Below are 19,596 nucleotides of genomic sequence, written 5' to 3' on the forward strand. Positions count from 1 at the left end.
CATGTGTTATTTCACTGCTTTTGATTTTGGTTTCATCGTGAACTCCTTCTCCGTGTCCTCCGTTCAGATCCCTCTGGCTTCCAAGTCATTTCAGGAGGCCCAGTGTGGGCTGAACCAAACGGCGGCAGAGCTGAACCAGTCTGCAGGCGAGGTGGTCCATGCCTCCAGAGGCTCTAGAGGCTCCAGCAGCAAGCTGGCGGTGGCCTCTGGAAAGTTCAGCGAAGACTTCGATGAGTTCCTGGACGCTGGTATCGAGATGGCCGGGCACACTCAGGTCTGCCTTGCTGGTTGTGTTTTTACAGAGGGCTCTACCAGCCTTTTTTCATTCAGTTCAGACAGCATGAGCACTTCTCAAATGCAATCAATTCAGTTCAATGTGATGATGTATCTGTTATTTTAGAAAAAGGACGACCAGGTGCAGGTGATTGGTAACCTGAAGAACATCTCCATGGCTTCTAGCAAGCTGCTGCTGGCAGCTAAAAGTCTGTCTGTTGACCCTGCAGCTGCAAATGCCAAAAACTTGCTCGCTGCTGCTGCAAGGTAACACAACTAGCAGCATACACACCTACAAATTGTTTAATACTTTTATCTAATATTTTCTTAGTTTCCCTTCTGAAATTGTTAAGATGCAGCCTGATTGGAAAGTTCCCTATTGTATATGGAATGATAAGTATTTCAAATATTTAAGCTTGCACACAAAACTTTACAGACACGCGAGAATACAATCACAGACTTTGTTATTAAAGCACAAATATCTCCAGTAAATGTGTTCACAAATGTTAAAGTCTGCACACTTTCAAATACTTTGTACCATACATCTTCAATGGCTACGGTGTGATTGTTATTATTTTTTAACTGTTGTTGTGCTTGTCCATTTTGTTTCAGAGCAGTGACTGACAGCATTAACCAGCTGATCACGCTGTGTACGCAGCAGGCTCCTGGCCAGAATGAGTGTGACAACGCCTTGAGAGAGTTGGAGGTAAACAGAACTTTTCAACCTTAAGATCAATCGGGAAAATAATTAATAATATCACCAGAGGACTGATGGTGAGTTCAGTTGACTTATTGTCTCCTGTGGCATTCATCTCCCAGGCTGTCAGGGGAATACTGGACAATCCTAGCGAGCCGGTCAGTGACCTCTCCTACTTCGACTGCATCGAGAGCGTAATGGAGAACTCCAAGGTAGGCCTACAAATCAAACGGCCAACTCATCAAACACAGACGCGATCTGCACACACAGAGCGCAGCATCTTAAGCATTCCTCACCTTTCTTCTGTCTTTGGTCCGATGTCCTGCTCCCTTGTTCTGTCCAGGTCCTGGGAGAGTCTATGGCAGGGATTTCTCAGAACTGCAAGAATGGAGATGTGCCGGCATTTGGAGACTGCGTCGGCTCAGCCTCAAAAGCCCTGTGTGGCCTCACTGAAGCTGCCGGACAGGTACAGAATCAAATGGCCTTTTTGTTGGTAGTGGCAATGCTGGTACGTGCTGCTAATGGGAGTTTATTTTTGTTTTTTTGTTTTCTTCCACAGGCCTCTTACCTGGTGGGTGTGTCTGATCCCAACAGTCAGGCGGGGCACCAGGGGTTGGTTGACCCCATCCAGTTTGCCAAAGCCAACCAGGCAATCCAGATGGCCTGTCAGAATCTTGTAGACCCAGGCAGTAGTCCCTCCCAGGTACATGCACAATGTTCTCTTCATAACGATCACCCAAAAGTCCGTCTGATCTACATTATTACAGGATTAGGTGTTTGGCGGTGTGATCAGACGGGTGTCTTTGCTTTTCTGCAGAGATGTCACAATATGATTTATTATCGGGTCTGAGTGTTAAACTTTAAAACGTTTGACGTACAAAAATATCCCTGAATTCTTTCCTAATGCTGACCTTATCGACTCATCTTTGGACATGTTGCACCTAAGTGAGGCCCACTTCTTGTGTTAAATGAAATAGGTAAAGTAATTGTAATTTCTTACTTAACCGCACGACCGGCAGAACGGAGCTATTGAAGCGGACACAGCCATCTTTTTATAGCCCTTTTTATGCAAATCCCTCTCCCAGATGTGTCCAACTGTTTTGCCACTGCAAGTGTGAAAGTCCCATATTTACTTCATTATCACCTTTTTTTATTTTCATCAACAACATTCTTTGTTGAAGACCAACAGTTTTTTACTTAATTATACTTTACTTAATTATACGCTACCCAAAGCGTTCTGACGTAAGTCACTTTACTCAAAGCTCGCCAGTCTATACGAGAATCCATGCTAGTTCAGCTAATTTACCATCTCGTTGTTCATTATGTGGCAGGTGCTCTCCGCAGCCACCATTGTCGCCAAACACACCTCGGCTTTGTGCAACGCCTGCCGTCTGGCTTCCTCCAAGACGACCAACCCGGTTGCCAAGAGGCACTTTGTCCAGTCTGCCAAGGAGGTGGCCAACAGCACTGCCAACTTGGTCAAAACCATCAAGGTAGAATTTATTTTCCAGTCTAGTCGAAAAGGTTGTCTCTGTCCTCTAATTGGCTCTCCACAGTATAGATATGGATTTAGTTTGGGCAGTAATATATTTTGTGATGGATGCGCAAGGATTTTAGTGAATCCGCTGTTGAATGGATTCTGAAACAATTGGGATTCTTGTTTATTCTGGCACATAATTTCTATCAAACGTCTGTCAATGACTCATTTAATTCTTGCCTTTTTGGTTTGGCAACTTGTGATGTTTGTTTCATGCACCTCTCTCCCTGCCTAGGCTTTGGATGGTGATTTCTCAGATGAGAACAGGAACAAGTGTCGCTTTGCTACGGCTCCGCTAATCGAGGCTGTTGAAAATCTGACAACATTTGCTTCCAACCCAGAGTTTGCCAGCGTCCCAGCTCAAATCAGTAGCGAGGTACGCCCACATGCGTTTTTAGTATTCACACACAGCTATTACATGTATTATTATAATACTAGTTTTTACAACAAATGGAGGCTGAATGAATGGATATACTGGGGGAAAAAAAACCCTGGATATTATAATGAATGCATACATTTCTGCATTCTCGCTGAAGTTTGCGTTGTTTTTCTTTAGGGCTTTGCAGCGCAGGAGCCCATCCACCAATCAGCACGCTCCATGCTGGACAGCTCCACCTACCTGCTCAAGACTGCACGCTTATTAGTTATCAACCCCAAAGATCCGCCCACCTGGTCGGTTCTGGCTGGTCACTCTCGCACTGTGTCCGACTCCATCAAGAGTCTCATCACATCCATCCGGTTAGTGAGCGACATTGTATTCTGATGCCAAGACACCTTGATGGGGAACTAATTCCCACCCATTTTTTCTGCTTGGTTGTCTACACCTTAGCTTTTTACACAGTCATATTAGCATTTTAAGTTCTGATGCCCTCGTACGGAAAATGAAGTACTGGAAGTTTGGCTTGGGCCTTTTTTAATAGCATTTAGTTATACATTGCATTGCCAAAGTATACAAATAGGAATGGACTGCATCCATTCCTATTAGGGAAGGTTTTCCTGTCAGTGTGCCGCCATGCATGGAGATGGACGTTAAACTAAACTTTTTCTGCCGACGTGGCCGGCGCCCACAGACCGCTCGCAGGCTTCAAAGCTAATTTGGCTGCCCAGCTTCATCTCCCTGTGAAGTGACGAGACCCTCCAGGCCACATTTTAGCTGTGTGACCTGAGCTGCAATGAGATGAGGGAGCCGGTAGAGAAGATGTTAGATAGACATCCTGTATGTGGAAGTGTTAGTGTGAAAGTCGTGTGAATCTTTGCACTTCATTTCTCTCTTCCTGTCTGCCAACATGTATCATTTTCTCTCTTCTTTTTCCGACCATTTTATTGCTTTATGTTTCTCTTCTTCTCCTGTTCCAATTTTATTCTCAGGGACAAGGCCCCAGGCCAGCGGGAGTGTGACTCGTCAATTGATAACATTAACAAATGTATCCGGCACATTGAGCAGGCCTCTCTGGCCGCAGTGAGCCAGAACTTAGCCAGCAGGGACGACATCTCACTGGAGGTAAGCAACCGTCAGAACATGACTTCACATTTTCCTCAGACAACTACCGTTATCTTTCTCTGTTTGCATTTGTCTTTATTTGTTCGTCTTTGTTTGGTTGTAAATCTCTATTCAGTTTTGCGGTCGGATTGTTTCTTTTTCTCGTCCTTGTCTTGCTTTTTGTGTCTCTCTATTAAAATTTTGATCTAGTATTTGTTTTAATTAGGTGTTTGTTCATTTTAGGTCACTGACAGAAATCAGATATTTGATTAAATTTAAAAACTTTGTTTTTATTGATCCTGTAGTATCCCACTGGATCTAATTACTCCTCTCCCTGTGATTGATATATTTAAATGCAAAACTGGTCACAACACAGTTTTGCATTTAAATATAAGAGTTGAAGCTTGCATATTAAAAGCCGGAGTGACTTCAGGCAAATGTTTCCATGTTTATTTCTATGCCTACTGCTTTTTAGAAGCTGAATCATTTGAATGTAACTCTGTCTCATGTAAAAAGCAACACAAAAACTAATTTATTTTGATTTCCTCTCTTCAGGCGCTACAAGAGCAACTGACATCCACTGTGCAGGAAATTGGCCACTTAATCGACCCCGTTTCCACCGCTGCTAGAGGCGAAGCTTCCCAACTAGGACATAAGGTATATAGGGCAGGGGGTTAATTACTTTACTTAAATAGTGGAGCCATGGAGCAACACATTAATACTTTAGTGGGTAGCAGTATTACACATTTCCACATGTTCTTTAGACAAACTTGTTTTGATCATTATCACAGCAGTATCTCTATTAATACATCAAAAATATTATGTACCTATTTTATATGCTTTTTAAAATTACTTTTATAAGCTAAAGGCTCTTTTTAAATGATCATTGATGAAGTTTTTTGACTGTAAATCCTCTTGTCCTTTTTGAAAAGAAGGAGTTCTCCCAGACCTCATTAAAAACTTGCACCCTTTGCCTCAGGTGACTCAGTTGGCCCGTTACTTTGAACCACTGATCATGGCCTCTGTGGGTGTGACTTCGAAGCTGAGGGATCACCAGCAACAGATGACTTTCCTGGACCAAACCAAGACCCTGGCTGAGTCTGCCCTGCAGATGCTCTACGCAGCCAAGGAGGGCGGAGGAAACCGAAAGGTATAACAATCGCCGCTCATTCTAATATGTTGTTTCTTCGCCCCCTGGAAGGATTATCTGGACAAATGTCCTTGTGTCCCACTTCACAGGCGGCACATACCCATGATGCCATAGCAGAGGCAGCCCAGCTTATGAAGGAGGCAGTCGATGATATCATGGTGACACTGAATGAGGCTGCCAGTGAAGTGGGCATGGTGGGAGGAATGGTGGAGTCCATCGCAGAGGCCATGGCCAAGGTGAGTGCTGCTGGGCACGGTGTGTCTCACAGGATGTTGGGGGTCAGGGAACACACAGTAAACACACAGTTTTATTAAATGGTTTATTTGATAAGGGGACAGTGTACATTAATAAAAACATTTCAGTAAATAAGCCAGAGTTATGCTGCGTTCACACCAAAATAGTTGTGATTTTTTCGCAATGCTTTTTTGCCCGAGTTTACTTGCTCTACTGGCTTTACTGCGTAAAAGCAGTTACCATTTACCTCATATACCATTAAAATAGCCAGTAGTTGTGCTTTATACTTGTTCACGTCTGTACATTGACTTGTAATCCATACATATAATCTACTCGCGCGAATAATTCGCAACTCTTTTGGTGTGATCGCAACACTGGCCAATTTTTCCTCTGTAATTCCGAGATGTTAAAAAAGAAACTTAAAAACGGAAATCAGATTAAATATACAAGATTGTCAAATGTTGATGCTTTTACAATGCGTGCACAAACATTGAATGAGTGAGAATATTAAAATAGTATCCTTACACAGGTGACATTGTCAAGTACTAACAATACAACACAGAGGCTCACAGATTCAACACACTGGATTTTCCCTGGATACCAAGATTGTGATTGGTCAAATCAATTCAAACTGGTCCTTTTATTGAGATTCAAGACGAGACGTCATAAGACTAAGCAGAAAAGCTCAATATTCTTTTCTGTTTTTTTCTTTTCAACTTCTTGCTGCACGGATTACTGAAATAAAGTGAGAACAAGGTTGTGGTTGCCTGCAACAACAAATCAAATCCCTTTTTGTTCATGCACCATCAAAATGAGTTGACAAAATTGCATACCGGAAAAAAAACCTGTTTTTAGAAAACCAGTGTATTCAATCTGTAAGAAGTGTATGGCGACTACAGGGAAACTTCCAGGAAAGCAACCATCATTTTCTAATTAAGATTGTCTCCTTCTTTAATTGTAATGTCCTGTTACTGTGTAATGTCTTCATTCCAACCTCAGTGTCTCGATGTCTGCTTCTTTGTCACAAGCCATAGAAGCAGAGGTAATTTGACTGTCAATGCAGTCACCCTCAGACAGTGTGAGGTCTTTGGATCATCTTTCCAATTAACAGTCCAACTGCTGGCAAACGCATAAGGTGCGAAGCAAGAAAAAGTCTATATCTCAAGTGCAGACAGAATAGCATCAACTAATTACATCCCTCATCACCTCTCTGGGTGAGAGTTATCGCGGGAGTGGAAAAGTGCCTCAGGTGTGGCTCACCATGGGGAACAGTATCTCTGCGCTACCGTTTGTGTGGGACGTCATTAATAATTAATGGTGGTGGTTAATTTTGGATCTGCATGGTGAGCGCGTGTTTGTTTTGTCCCTGTGTCACTCAGTATGTGCATTCAATAGTTGATTAAAAGGAGATCATCCTTTTTAGATAATTCATCAACGTAATGGTCATCGTTGGTGATTTTAAAGGCTTTTCTGATAAACTTTTTGTCCAGACTGCAGATTCAAAAATGTTATCTCACTCACCAGGTTATGCGAACATCGTGTACTTGCGATATTGTAGATTAATTTCGACACCAGCGTGCTCCCCCCTCGTGATCATCATCTCTCTGGTCTCCTCAGTTTTGAGACGACTGATCGCTGTGTTATTTAGCAGAAATGCCAGAAACAGAGTGAATGCTGCTGCTCAAATCTTTTTGTGGCTAATGCTATTTTAGAGCTGTAATTACATAGTAGATTTGGTGGATAATGTATAATGAGTGTTTATCATTCATTCAGTGTTTATTTGAAAGTAAAATTGTGTCAATGCTGGATTGCAGCTGAACTGATGCCTGCGCACCAATATAATTATTATAATTGAAAGGTAGATTAGGTTTAACATGTCACTGCAATTTTAAGAGCTGAATGATTGATTGTGTTCATGTTTGAATATGTTTGTGTTTTTTGTGAAGGACAAACCAATCACACCTCAAATGAAAATTGCTTTACCATTTTAACTGTGTGCGTGTGTCTTTGTGTGTGTCTTTGTGTTTTTCCTTAGCTGGATGAAGGTACACCGCCTGAATCTGACGGCTCATTTGTAGATTACCAGACCAGTATGGTGAAACACTCTAAGGCTATTGCTGTCACCGCTCAGGAAATGGTAAGCCTTCAAGATTGTTGTTTACATTGTTAGGTTGTTATGCAGATTAGATGAGAAAACTTTTAATAGGAAATGTTTTCAGAATTGTCACGTATAAAAAAATACAGCTAATCAACAGCAGCTGGACGAGTATTTAATGTCTAATATTACATTTCAGATGAAATGTCTACCGGGTTAAATTAAATGTACATGTTGTTCATGACCGACCACTTTTTTAAAATATATATACTGTCATTATATTGAACACATTTAGTGCTTTATAAAGACGCATATTACTATTGTACAGGCAGCCACTTAATTCACAGTTTAGAGCGGTGGAGTAAATGTGTGCGTTCCAGTTTGGACTGACAGTGAGTGTTGTTAATCCCTCAGATGACCAAATCGGTGACATGTCCAGATGAGCTGGGCGGCCTGGCCTCTCAGGTGACCGTGGACTACAGCCAGCTGGCCGTTCAGGGACGACTGGCTGCTCACACAGCTGAGCCGGAGGAGGTGAGGATGGCCTGGGTGTCACCCAAAGACTCATTGTCCACCCTGTTATACAGCTTTGCTACATCAGTCTGATGTTTTACTTTTGAACTGCACATGTATACAAACTGGTAGGTGAACAATTAGCATTGAGGAAATATAACATGGTTGAGCTGAGATACATTTTGTGTGTAAACATCGCAGTAAAGATTGGATTATTTATCTAAATGATCTCTTACAAACTGGATTTCAGTTTTTTTTGTTTGCAGAAGGTTGATCGCTTAGTGAATTGGTATTGTACTGTGTTCTGCGTTACCAGATTGGTTTCCAGATCAAGAATCGGGTGCAGGAGCTCGGGCATGGCTGCATCTTCCTGGTCCAGAAGGCTGGAGCTCTGCAGACCACTCCCTCAGACGGCTTCACCAAACGAGAGCTCATTGAATGTGCCCGTGCAGTCACAGAGAAGGTATTACTCTGTCATTAAAAGATCTGGGTTTGAATTTTTTGGTCTTTTTTTATTTTTAAGAAATTCATGTAATTGTGTAAATGTCTAATTTATTCATTTTTACACGTTGTCCTTTATTATTGACTGCTTATATCCGTTTCTATCTTTAATCTGTTTTTAATTATGTGAATACAAAGTCGTTCAGGGCTGGAGGTTGTATAAACCACAACAAACTAACTGCACTGATTGGTTCTTTACACCAAGTGATTCTGTTCTCATGGTATCAACAATGTGAAAGGCTTGGTGCTATAATTAATTCTATATTATATGCCTCTTGAATTAATGCTTTTTGGAAGATGCGAACGAAATGCTTAAGCTTTAAAAGATGACTGGTTTTAATTCATAGTCCTTGAAAAAAATACATTACTCTGCATACTATATTTGCTATATATGTTTATGTTGTATAAAACAAAAAATGTGTGTGTGTATGTATGTATGTATGTATGTATGTATATATTATGCATAAATCAGGAGTTTATTCTTTTGTTTAATGTCTTCACAACGAGAAAAGAAAGCCTTTGCTGTGTAACCTGCTTGTTCTGTTTTTATCTCCTATTCTTCTCCTCACCCATCATTTCTTTTATGTGAGAATTCAAGTGCCAAATCATTTCTTTTTTTTAACTCGCAAGTATCCGGAAACATCAGTTAATCAATTTCTACTGCCACTCAGGCATCTGTGAGGAAAACAAATGGATTCAATACCAGTTTGACACATACTCATTTCACCGAGTGAGTGATGCGCCAACATGGTGTTTTGCTGTCACAGCATCCAAATCCTCTTGCGACTCGTGTTTTGGGCTTCTCAGTTGAATGTATTATTAGTCATGGTCCAAGAACAATGCATCATAGAAGCGTCAGAATGTATAGCAGCGTGTTTTCTGTTTTCTTTTCTGCTTTGGCAAGTGTGTGTTGGACTCTACTGCAACTGACCAAACAATATAATTATTACTCAACAGTAGTAATTGATAAGAGTAGACTCTGTTAGAAACACATTTTTTTTTAAAAATGGTTGTGATAGATGGATAAAATACACAAATTCAGCTGCTTTTCAAACAGTGACGACATTTAAAATGTACTTTTACGTCAAGATATCTGCGCACCTGTATGATTGATAAGGTGGGTTGTCTGTGTGTGTCCTCAGGTGTCTTTGGTGCTCTCGGCCCTCCAGGCAGGCAACAAGGGCACTCAGGCCTGCATCACAGCAGGCAGCGCGGTGTCTGGCATCATCGCTGATCTGGACACCACCATCATGTTTGCCTCTGCCGGCACACTCAATGCAGAGAATGACGAGTCCTTCGCTGATCACAGGTTAGAGCTGGAAATGTCCCAGATTGTGTCTGCAAACAAGTACAATTGTGTGAGACATCAGTTAAGTCTACAAGTGCAAGCTGTGACTTGAGACGAAGCGTTTCCCTCTGGTTATCTTTTATCTGAAACAGACAGTATGGCATATTAGCTGGTGAACAGGGAGGCAGGAAGTCTCTGCTGTTAGAAAGTACAAATTACCCTCGGGGTTTGAAAGATGGAGAAAGTGTCACATCGCTTACTCTTCTTGCTCTTCGACTAAAGACTCCACTTCGAGACAGAATTCCCATTGTGCTGAAGAAAAAGAAAAAACAAAAATAATTGGTTGTATTCTATGAATCCCATATTGTTTTGCAAATCTTCTGGTAAAAGGTTCATAATGTAGTGTCTGACTGTTGATTAGTCGGCCTGGTTATTTCTGTATGAATTTTCCTTCAGAAAGATACATATCTACTGATGCAAGGCAGAACTTGGTACATTACATGCCGCTATGGCCAAAACGTATTAACCCAGATTCATACAGATAATTGTAATTGAAATGATACTGTACCCCACTGAAGAATCATGAAAGCAAAAATGTAGAGAAGCCCTGTCGGGGCAGGATAAAAGAAAATGGAATCCCTTTTCCATCTGAAGTTATGTCACGCAGCTCGCTTAAAATCAAGAAGAAACTTTGCCACAGCTTCTGACAATCCTCTTGTCAGTTTCAGAGAAATAACAGACACAATATGAAAAGAGAAGTATGCCAGTGAGCATTATTTTAATGACTGTCTCACACATTTACATTTTTTAGTTCTCCGATCAGGGTTTAAAGCCATTCATTGATGATGTGACTTGAAATATGACTTTTGTCTCCATTCATTTTTTTGCCTCCTAATCTTCCGTCTCAGGGAAAACATTTTGAAGACGGCCAAAGCGCTGGTGGAGGACACAAAGATGCTGGTTTCCGGGGCGGCTTCCGGGCAGGACCGGTTGGCTCAGGCCGCCCAGTCTTCTGCCAAAACCATTACCCAGCTCACAGATGTGGTCAAACTGGGAGCTGCCAGTATTGGCGCTGATGACCCTGAGACACAGGTCAGCCACTTTTGTTTTACATCCATTAGTTTCCTGTTTGTTCTTTATTTACAGATATTGAAGAATGAGGCTGTTCATCGCAGTAACCTTTCAGAGTTTCCTTTTCTTCCCAGAGTTGTAATAAATTGCTGCCCGTGTGTCCTTTCTCCAGGTGGTTCTCATAAATGCTGTAAAAGATGTGGCAAAGGCGCTGGCTGAGCTCATTAGTGCCACCAAGGGTGCCGCTGGCAAGGCAGCAGATGATCCATCTATGTACCAGCTGAAGAGCGCTGCCAAGGTGAGGACATTACCGATACTGGTTTTGGTATCATACCAACTACAGGATATATGCATAGTTGACGTCCTCCTCTTCCTCAGGCAGGGCCGTTCATCAGCTACAGCACCTCTCTTGTCATTATGAAACCTATTTACATGAGTTATGTCCCCATAATGTAAATGAACAGGACATTCATGTTCTGGATAAAAAGGAAACTGGGATATTGGTATCAAAGTTAAACATTCTGAATCCTTTGCGTCAACACATATCCGGTGTAGTGGCCATTTGGTAGAAAAATGTAGAAAAAAATCAAAGTGCCACTGACGCACTTTGTGGTATATTTTTAAATCGTGCCCAAAAAACTAGGTGTCCTAAACAACAAAACAATTCAACTAAACAACTCAGTAACAAAAGCTGCCTAAATCTGTCAAATCAAATTTAAACAAACGGCTATAATATTCAAACAATGCTACTTAGGAGTAAAGCGGCTAAATACTGCCTACATGCAGTGTAGTTCAAAGTGTCAGTGTGCTCGTCATCACCTCGAGCTGTGAAGATTTAAACGTTCAGTCTGTGGCAGCTCAGTGTGTCATGGAGTCTTATAGCAGATAATATTAGCATGCCTCACATGCAATTTTAGGACCTGGAAGGGGAAAAAATATAGTAAACCATTTTAAAGATTTTAACTTCAAGTCTTGGTGGCAGTGAGCTTTCCTAAATGGGCTTTGTGCGCCCCCTGTCTTTTTTGTTTGGGATTGTAAACCCTCATAGACTTGTGCAATGCTTCAGCCACAGAAAGAAATTGTACTGTAGATTTAATCAATTATACAAAAAAAATGCCTAAATTTGCTCAATAACATTCTTGAATGAAAAACATTTTATGCTTATGAGTCATGCATAGTGTAAGTTGTCTTATTGTGTTGCAGTGTGAAACCTTACTTTTTATGTCGAGGGTCTTGTCTTTGTTTGAATTGTTCATATTCTCCCATCGTTAGCTCATCATTTTCATAATTTGGTCTTTATGGCGCCCATACACATTCCCACGTACTTCATTGCTCTTAAATGTCGATATGTGCAAACAAAGATTTGATCAGTTTTCTCTTTTTTGTGTTCTCTTGTTTGTCCGCCAGGTGATGGTGACCAACGTGACGTCTCTTCTGAAGACAGTGAAGGCCGTAGAGGACGAGGCCACGCGAGGCACCAGAGCACTGGAGGCCACAATCGAGTGCATCAAACAGGAATTGGTGGTGAGGATGTGTGGAGGGCGTGTGCATGGCTGGATCACTTATCACAGATTGATGCTAAATTGTGTTTTTGGTGATTCAGGGATAACATTTTGGCTTTTTGCCTTCAACTAATCTCATCGTGAAAATGTGACGGGGCTGTCTCAGCAAACATAAATTGGTTTTGTTTGACCGGATATTTTTATTTTTTACCACCGCCCCAATCAAATTTGCTTACTGCCTGCCAAATGCCACCCGCCCACTTTGTCGTGCCCAGGTGTTTCAATCCAGGGACGCTCCCAACAAGACGACCACACCTGAGGAGTTCATTCGCATGACTAAGGGCATCACAATGGCAACCGCTAAAGCAGTGGCAGCAGGGAACTCTGCCCGGCAGGAAGACGTCATCCATACAGCCAACCTCAGCCGCAAGGCAATTTCAGACATGCTCACCACCTGCAAGGTCCTTTTTTTTTAACCTTACTATAAAAATGCTTCATGTTATGTTGTTGCACTATAATATATATGTAAGGAAAGTTAAACCGTCCTCTTGAATCTGGAGCGTATACATTTCTGTTTTTCAGCAAGCGGCCTACCATCCAGAGGTCAGTGAGGAGGTGAAGAACAGGGCACTGATGTTCGGATCAGAGTGTACAACTGGATACATCGATCTACTGGAACAAGTGCTATTTGTAAGTTGAAGATTGCGTCAGTCTAGAAAGAAAGAGAAAGAGAGAGTAAGAGATAGTTTGTGGTTTGCATTCACAAGTAAGACATTGAATGTTCAGAATTCAAGATGTTTTTGTTCTCATATGCACAGATAACAGACAATTACTTTACACAATGAAAAGGTTACAATAAACTTAAGGTAAAAAAATAATAAAAATAAGGCACAAATTATAGTAACGGCGTTGCACAAAAATATGATAACAGTATTGCTCAGTGCATAAAGTGCACTATGCATTGCTACAATGTTGATGGCAAGCAGCAGCGCTGAAATGGAAAAGCATGCTCTTAAAATGGCTTATGCCAAAATACATGAGACTGATTTTCATTCACTTCTTATTCTCCACTTAAATTTTTCTTTTTCAAATATATGAAAGAAAAAAAAATAGGAAATTGTATATTTTATATCTTATTTCTCCAACACGCCTTAGTGACATATTCAAACTCAAAATGCTTTCATTTTAAGGGCTCTGGAAACATTCTAGATTTAATATTTATCAGCTCTTTAGTCTGAGGAAGGACATATTTTCAAGACATTTGGGGACATTAATTTAACCTTTGGTATAGTGTTGTGGTTTTGAATGGTGCTTGGCCACATGGAATTTTAGGAGTCAATAAAAATAAAATCTAATTTAGCTCAAGTGAACCCCCGGAGAGCAAAAATAAGCTATTACTTTCATTATTCCAGTGGAGATCATCCCTCATTAACCAGAATGTTCTTGTTCTTTTCAGGCAGAATAACGTTTTCTAAATGTGTGGTTTTATGTGCGTTTGTAGGTTCTGCAGAAGCCAACTGGAGATCAGAAGCAACAGTTGGCAGCTTGCTCTAAACGAGTGGCAGGAGCTGTCACCGAGCTCATCCAGACCGCAGAGGCCATGAAAGGTAAGGTCTCACACTCTACACACACCGAATCCTTCGACAGTGTTATATGGGATGACCTCAAATAACTTTGAATTCTTTTACTAATGAAGCTTCCAAAAAAAAATCTGCCATGTTTAGAATCCCCAGTAGGAGGCTACTACATCTACAAGATTATACGCTCTTAATTTCCCAAATAGCAGCGAAACATTCCTTTTTAAACCATCTTTTGGTAATACCCCTGTCCTCTTTCTCTTGCCACAGATGGAGGTAAGTTAGGATTGTTTTCTGTACTGTGACTTAATTCACCAGTTGTGACCTGTTCGACACCGCCTCTCCTCGGCGCTAACATTAATTCATTTAATCTCCTTTTTAAAAATTCAGTTGCTCTCAGGCTTCTCAAGTACATTGAGTCAACTCCAACCATCGCGCTTCGTTTAATGTGCCATCTCATTTTAAATAAATCACTCCATTTTCATTGCAGCGAATGGCAGTTTGTGGCCTCCATCAGCTATGCATGGGATGCAGTGACGTGTGACTCTCTTTTTGTGTGTGTTTGGGTGTGTGTGTGTTTGATTGGTGTTGTTGACGTGGCATGATCTTTTTGTCACACCGCTTCCTGAAGTACTTTTTTTATTCTGTTTTCAAATGGAAATCTTAATTGTGTGTGTGTGTGTTTGTGTGCATGCGTGCCTCAGGTTCAGAGTGGGTGGACCCCGAGGATCCAACAGTGATTGCAGAGACGGAGCTGCTCGGAGCGGCAGCGTCCATCGAAGCAGCAGCTAAGAAGCTGGAGCAACTCAAACCCCGAGCCAAGCCCAAGGTGGGTCACCACATTACAAACTGTGACCTTGTCACTGTATGGAGAAGTGAAGCAGATCGTAATTTTACTATAGAGTGGTTCCTTAGAGCAGTAGAAAATAATTGTTAAATAAAGGAAATGTTCAGGGTATGACTCGTAAAACACAAGCTTTCATTGCTGTGAACATAACTGTGTATGTTGAAGGCAGTAGTAGATGAAGTTATGAGATCTTTTAGCAAAGGTATTACGATCACAATGTAAAAATACTCCAGTACGAGTAAAAGTCCCGCATTCTAAAGTATAAAGTCTTTATTAGACAAATGTTACATTACATTACATGTCATTTAGCTGAGGCTTTTATCCAAAGTGACTTGTGCATTCAACCGTGAGTACGAACTCAGAACAACAAGAATCAAGAGAACAATTTCTTCAATAAAGTCAAACTACAAAGTGCTTTAAGTAAGAGCCATCTAAGTGCCACTGCTGCTGTCTTTATTCAAGGTTTAGATGGGTTTTTTGTTCTTTGTAGCAATGCTTTGAAGCATGATCCCTTCAACCTTTTATCAGTGTTATCTGCTTGTCTGTAAATGTCTCCTTGTCAGTTGTTTTTTTGTGTGGTTTGTCTTCCAAGTTGGGAGTGAGACATTTTCTTTTTTTGACATTTACAGAATGTTGCTCTGTCTCGTGCCGTCTCCTCCTTGTTGAATATTTCAATCAAACTTTACTTGACTTTGATCTAAGATCACTAAAATTCACTAGAATCTCTTAATTTGAACTTTCCATAACTATCACTGACATTCAAGTTTAACCCATTATTAACTATCCGTGCCATTCCAACTTTATATCATTGCAGCTGAAACTTCCCACATTTTTTGGTTAAACTCATACAATATTCAGCCATATTCCCTTTTGCCATGTTCCCCCATCCTCCTCCCATCATCCATCCTGTGGTAGTTGTAGCTAAAACTTGTCCCAGTATATGTCCTCTGGCTCCCAGTTAACTCCTCCCCTCCTTCCCTGCCTGCTCCCACCACCGGAGGCCTTCTCTGCAGGGCTCTGTCTGATATGTTTGATATATTAGGTTGTTATTCAGTTCCAACTATATATCAAACATATTCCTACAGTGTCCCGCCCTGTCAACAGACTTGTGGTGTGAATGTGTGTTTTAAACGGGCAGACTAGAGTATGATTGGATGTGTAACACTGGCAGATAATCTTCGTGCCGAGTCCTGTTTCTTCTCTGGTTGCATTTAGTTCCTTATCAGCTGGTAAACAAGATGCCTTGTATATTTTCTCTTCGTCACCAAGTGTGTCCGAATCACATGTAACTTTCTTCATTTCAAAGTTAAAGAAATCTGTATACTTGAAGAAGAATTGTGAGCAATCGGCGATGATTTGACGTGGTATTTTATTGTGCTAAAAGTAGCAAACATCCGCCTCCTTGAAGGATCACGTCTGACTGCTTGGCCTCTTTACCCCTCAGCAAGCAGACGAGACGCTGAACTTTGAGGAGCAGATCCTTGAGGCAGCCAAGTCCATCGCTGCAGCCACCAGCGCTTTAGTCAAATCGGCCTCGGCTGCCCAGAGAGAGCTAGTGGCTCAGGGCAAAGTGGGCCTCATCCCCGCCAATGCTGTGGACGACGGACAGTGGTCCCAGGGGCTCATTTCTGCTGTGAGTATGTAGTATGTGGCCATGTGTACGTGGCCATGTTATGCCTTTTGCAATCCGAGGCACAATTTTGCCGACAACATGTTCCGTCTGCTTTTCCTTTCCAGGCACGTATGGTAGCAGCAGCGACCAGCAACCTGTGTGAGGCAGCCAACGCCTCCGTGCAAGGCCATGCAAGTGAGGAGAAGCTCATCTCTTCAGCCAAGCAGGTGGCTGCCTCCACCGCCCAGCTGCTGGTGGCCTGTAAGGTGAAGGCTGACCAGGACTCTGAGGCCATGAGAAGACTACAGGTGCAGCTCAACTCGCAATGTGTTCTCTTAACATGGAGCAGATGCAGTGTTCTTGTTTATCAGTGTTGTTTGTCTCTTTAAGCTGCTGTTATCGACGGATCTCTTTCTTTAATAGATTGCTGGAAATGCAGTCAAGAAGGCCTCTGACAATTTGGTGCGGGCCGCTCAGAAGGCAGCGTTTGACAAAGCGGATGAAGCCAACGTGGTGGTCAAGACAAAGTTTGTGGGTGGAATAGCACAGGTAATCACACACAACAGTGGAGGGAGCTCTCACTTGCTAACTAACCTGAGTGGGAAGCATGTAAGTTCACACACATGATAGTTCATTTGTTAATTGAAATTTGTGTACTTATTTAATTCTTTTTCATAAATGAGCATATAGACATATTAGCAAAAGATTATGTTTATTTAAACATCCAAACAAAATAAATACTGTCTGTCCTCACTGGGATTTAGGCTTAAATAATTTCCTGTATGTGTCACAATATTATCACGTTTTCAAATTGTCTTTGCTTCACTGTCACACTTAACTGAGCACTGACATTTGGCAGCATTTCTTTAATGCATCTAAAAATGTAGACCACGTTTTTAAATGTGCTCCAGTTTCAAGATTAAAATGTGGGAATTGAAGCTTACTGCGCACGCACACAGTAATTCATATTTAAGTTTGTGTCTTATGTGAATCAAAAGCAGAATGAGTTGAATCGAGGCTGCGATCTCAAAATATGTTTGACAGTTATATAGTAGTCAAAATGTGTTTTTGTCTGTCTAGATCATTGCGGCCCAGGAGGAGATGCTGAGAAAGGAGAGGGAGCTGGAAGAAGCGAGGAAGAAACTGGCTCAAATCCGGCAGCAGCAGTACAAGTTCCTGCCCACTGAACTTCGGGAGGACGACAACTAAATATTCAAACTCGCAGCTGCAAACGCTTTCAAAAGCCACGTGAAGATTTTGTCTGCGTTTGTTACGAGTCGTGTCCTTTTTAACGGCACACAGCGACTTCCGATGCGTTTTGACTGATTTAACGAACCAGTAATGCCCAAGTCTGCAGTGAATCCGCATCACATGGAAAGATCTCAAAAGTCCACTACCTGCAAGTTTCAATCACTACTGTATGGAACTGACTACTTTCTGAAAACTGACAACAACAAAAAACGCCTGAAGAACTGCTTATTGTCCTCATGTACAGCACAACCACTTTGATTGATCCGATGTGAACCAGAATGTGACGTGCTCTGGACAAACTGCACAGCTCACATGCTCTCATGTTTGCCCTTAAGCTACAGTTTCTTCTTTCTTTTTTTCACAAATTGCAGCTCTAAATCATAAACTTCTGAGATGAAGAAAAGATTGTAATGCCATTCATGTGATATAGCCGTTTAACTGCAACGTCACTTTGAGAGCAAAAAGATTCAGCTCTGAACTCTGATATTGTTTAAATGTTGGCCTTTTTGCTACAATTTGGCACCTTAATATCTGTTTCAATCGTTAAGTGTCTTGACTTTAATTCAGTAAGGACACTAAGATGCATATTGGTGTTTCTCAAACCATAGTGTACATTTCAATATCAGACAGTTGTTTTGGGAAATCTGCCTTTAAAGTAGACGATGATGTAAGCGTCTTTCTTTGCTTTCATTTTTTTAATGCGAATATTAATGGGCTCTACATGCAAAATGTCTTTCTATGGTGCAACAAATTCTACATGTTTGTCGAAGCTCTTGAATATAGGTGTCATCGTGTGAAGCTGCTCAGACTCAAGTAGAATGTTTTACATTACCGTACCATGTGAATTCTTTTCTACACAGGACCACATGTTACCGTTGAAGGAATATTTATTACTCCTGAGTTTGTTTGTTTTTTTTAGCAGAGAGGGATCAGAAATGGTCTCTGTCTTATTTCCCACCACTAGCAGAGACTGTGGTCAGATATCTTTCCCAATCCTTCATACATCTTATGGGTACTGAGACCCACACACAGTATAAACTGAAGTTTATCATCATGCAATAACATGGATGGTGCTCTGGGGGGCAGTATTTGTTTTCCTTACACCATGCAAACTTAAAGTAATAATATAGGAGATCATATTGTATAATTAAGTGGTTGTTTTAGTTTTAAGTGTATATTGTGGTTAGAGTAACCAGACGGGTTGATCGGCTACAACATCTTGCAAATTATGAATCCCAGTATCTCGGACTACTTGAATCAATTGAATGCCACGCAGTGCCACTTCTGGGCTTTGTCTGATGGTTACTTCTCCCTGCAGATTCACTTTGGCCCTTCTTCTTGGTGATTTTCTAGTCCTTTCTCCAGCAATACTCAATCACTGCCAGGGATTGATTTGAGTCCATCCACCTCCCAATTCTGTAATTTCAGAAATAGCATATGTCTAAATCGGAAAATAACTTTGCAATAAGCTAATTGTTTCAAATAAAACTGGTTGAAATGTCTGTTAAAATCAGTGGATTTAAAGAGAAGGGACTGCAACACTAACTGCTGCAGTTGATCTCCTTTTCTGGTCCATCAGTCTCCGAATTGCAGAGTGCTTTGTGCGACTAAACTCAATATGCTACTTAGAAGAACTGCAATAGAAGAACCTTGTTGTTGACAGAGTTTGATTGTAGTGTGTTTGGTTCCCTCGTCTTACTTTCTGGGCTGCGTTTCTATATTAAACAACAGTATATCGTAAGATTAGGTCCTGCTGTGAAAATGCATGGCTTTGTGCTTCAGATGCATCTCTTTGTTTATACAGTGGCAAAGTAAAACGTATAAGGATGCACTGAGTGATTCTGACCTTCACGTACAAGACAGTATACCATAGCTAATGGCTCAAGACAGACCGTCACATTACAGTTTTTACTTGTTTTTTTAACAGTTTGTTCTGAATTTAGAGATTCTTTCTGGCATTTAATTTTG

At 41.3% G+C, this 19,596-nt stretch overlaps 1 protein-coding gene across 1 annotated transcript in view; it reads left to right on the forward strand.

Annotated features, from left to right (window-relative positions):
* Positions 1-19,596, forward strand: part of tln2a (talin 2a) — an 80,118-nt gene extending 60,522 nt beyond the window's left edge. The window contains exons 31-58 of the mRNA XM_068596216.1: positions 68-274; positions 401-540; positions 886-979; positions 1,093-1,182; positions 1,314-1,436; positions 1,530-1,673; positions 2,302-2,463; positions 2,743-2,883; positions 3,064-3,245; positions 3,876-4,008; positions 4,543-4,644; positions 4,967-5,137; positions 5,227-5,373; positions 7,407-7,508; positions 7,881-8,000; positions 8,296-8,442; positions 9,623-9,789; positions 10,677-10,860; positions 11,012-11,137; positions 12,247-12,363; positions 12,617-12,802; positions 12,924-13,031; positions 13,843-13,948; positions 14,623-14,747; positions 16,210-16,398; positions 16,503-16,685; positions 16,801-16,926; positions 17,458-19,596. Of these exons, the coding sequence (XP_068452317.1) occupies positions 68-274; positions 401-540; positions 886-979; positions 1,093-1,182; positions 1,314-1,436; positions 1,530-1,673; positions 2,302-2,463; positions 2,743-2,883; positions 3,064-3,245; positions 3,876-4,008; positions 4,543-4,644; positions 4,967-5,137; positions 5,227-5,373; positions 7,407-7,508; positions 7,881-8,000; positions 8,296-8,442; positions 9,623-9,789; positions 10,677-10,860; positions 11,012-11,137; positions 12,247-12,363; positions 12,617-12,802; positions 12,924-13,031; positions 13,843-13,948; positions 14,623-14,747; positions 16,210-16,398; positions 16,503-16,685; positions 16,801-16,926; positions 17,458-17,586 (3,951 nt within the window). The 3' untranslated portion in view covers positions 17,587-19,596. The remainder of the gene's footprint in view (positions 1-67; positions 275-400; positions 541-885; positions 980-1,092; positions 1,183-1,313; positions 1,437-1,529; positions 1,674-2,301; positions 2,464-2,742; positions 2,884-3,063; positions 3,246-3,875; positions 4,009-4,542; positions 4,645-4,966; positions 5,138-5,226; positions 5,374-7,406; positions 7,509-7,880; positions 8,001-8,295; positions 8,443-9,622; positions 9,790-10,676; positions 10,861-11,011; positions 11,138-12,246; positions 12,364-12,616; positions 12,803-12,923; positions 13,032-13,842; positions 13,949-14,622; positions 14,748-16,209; positions 16,399-16,502; positions 16,686-16,800; positions 16,927-17,457) is intronic.

This window comes from Clinocottus analis, unplaced genomic scaffold, assembly GCF_023055335.1.
Source record: "Clinocottus analis isolate CAN_PGR_092001 unplaced genomic scaffold, fCliAna1.0.p SCAF_1, whole genome shotgun sequence".
NCBI lineage: Eukaryota > Metazoa > Chordata > Actinopteri > Perciformes > Cottidae > Clinocottus > Clinocottus analis.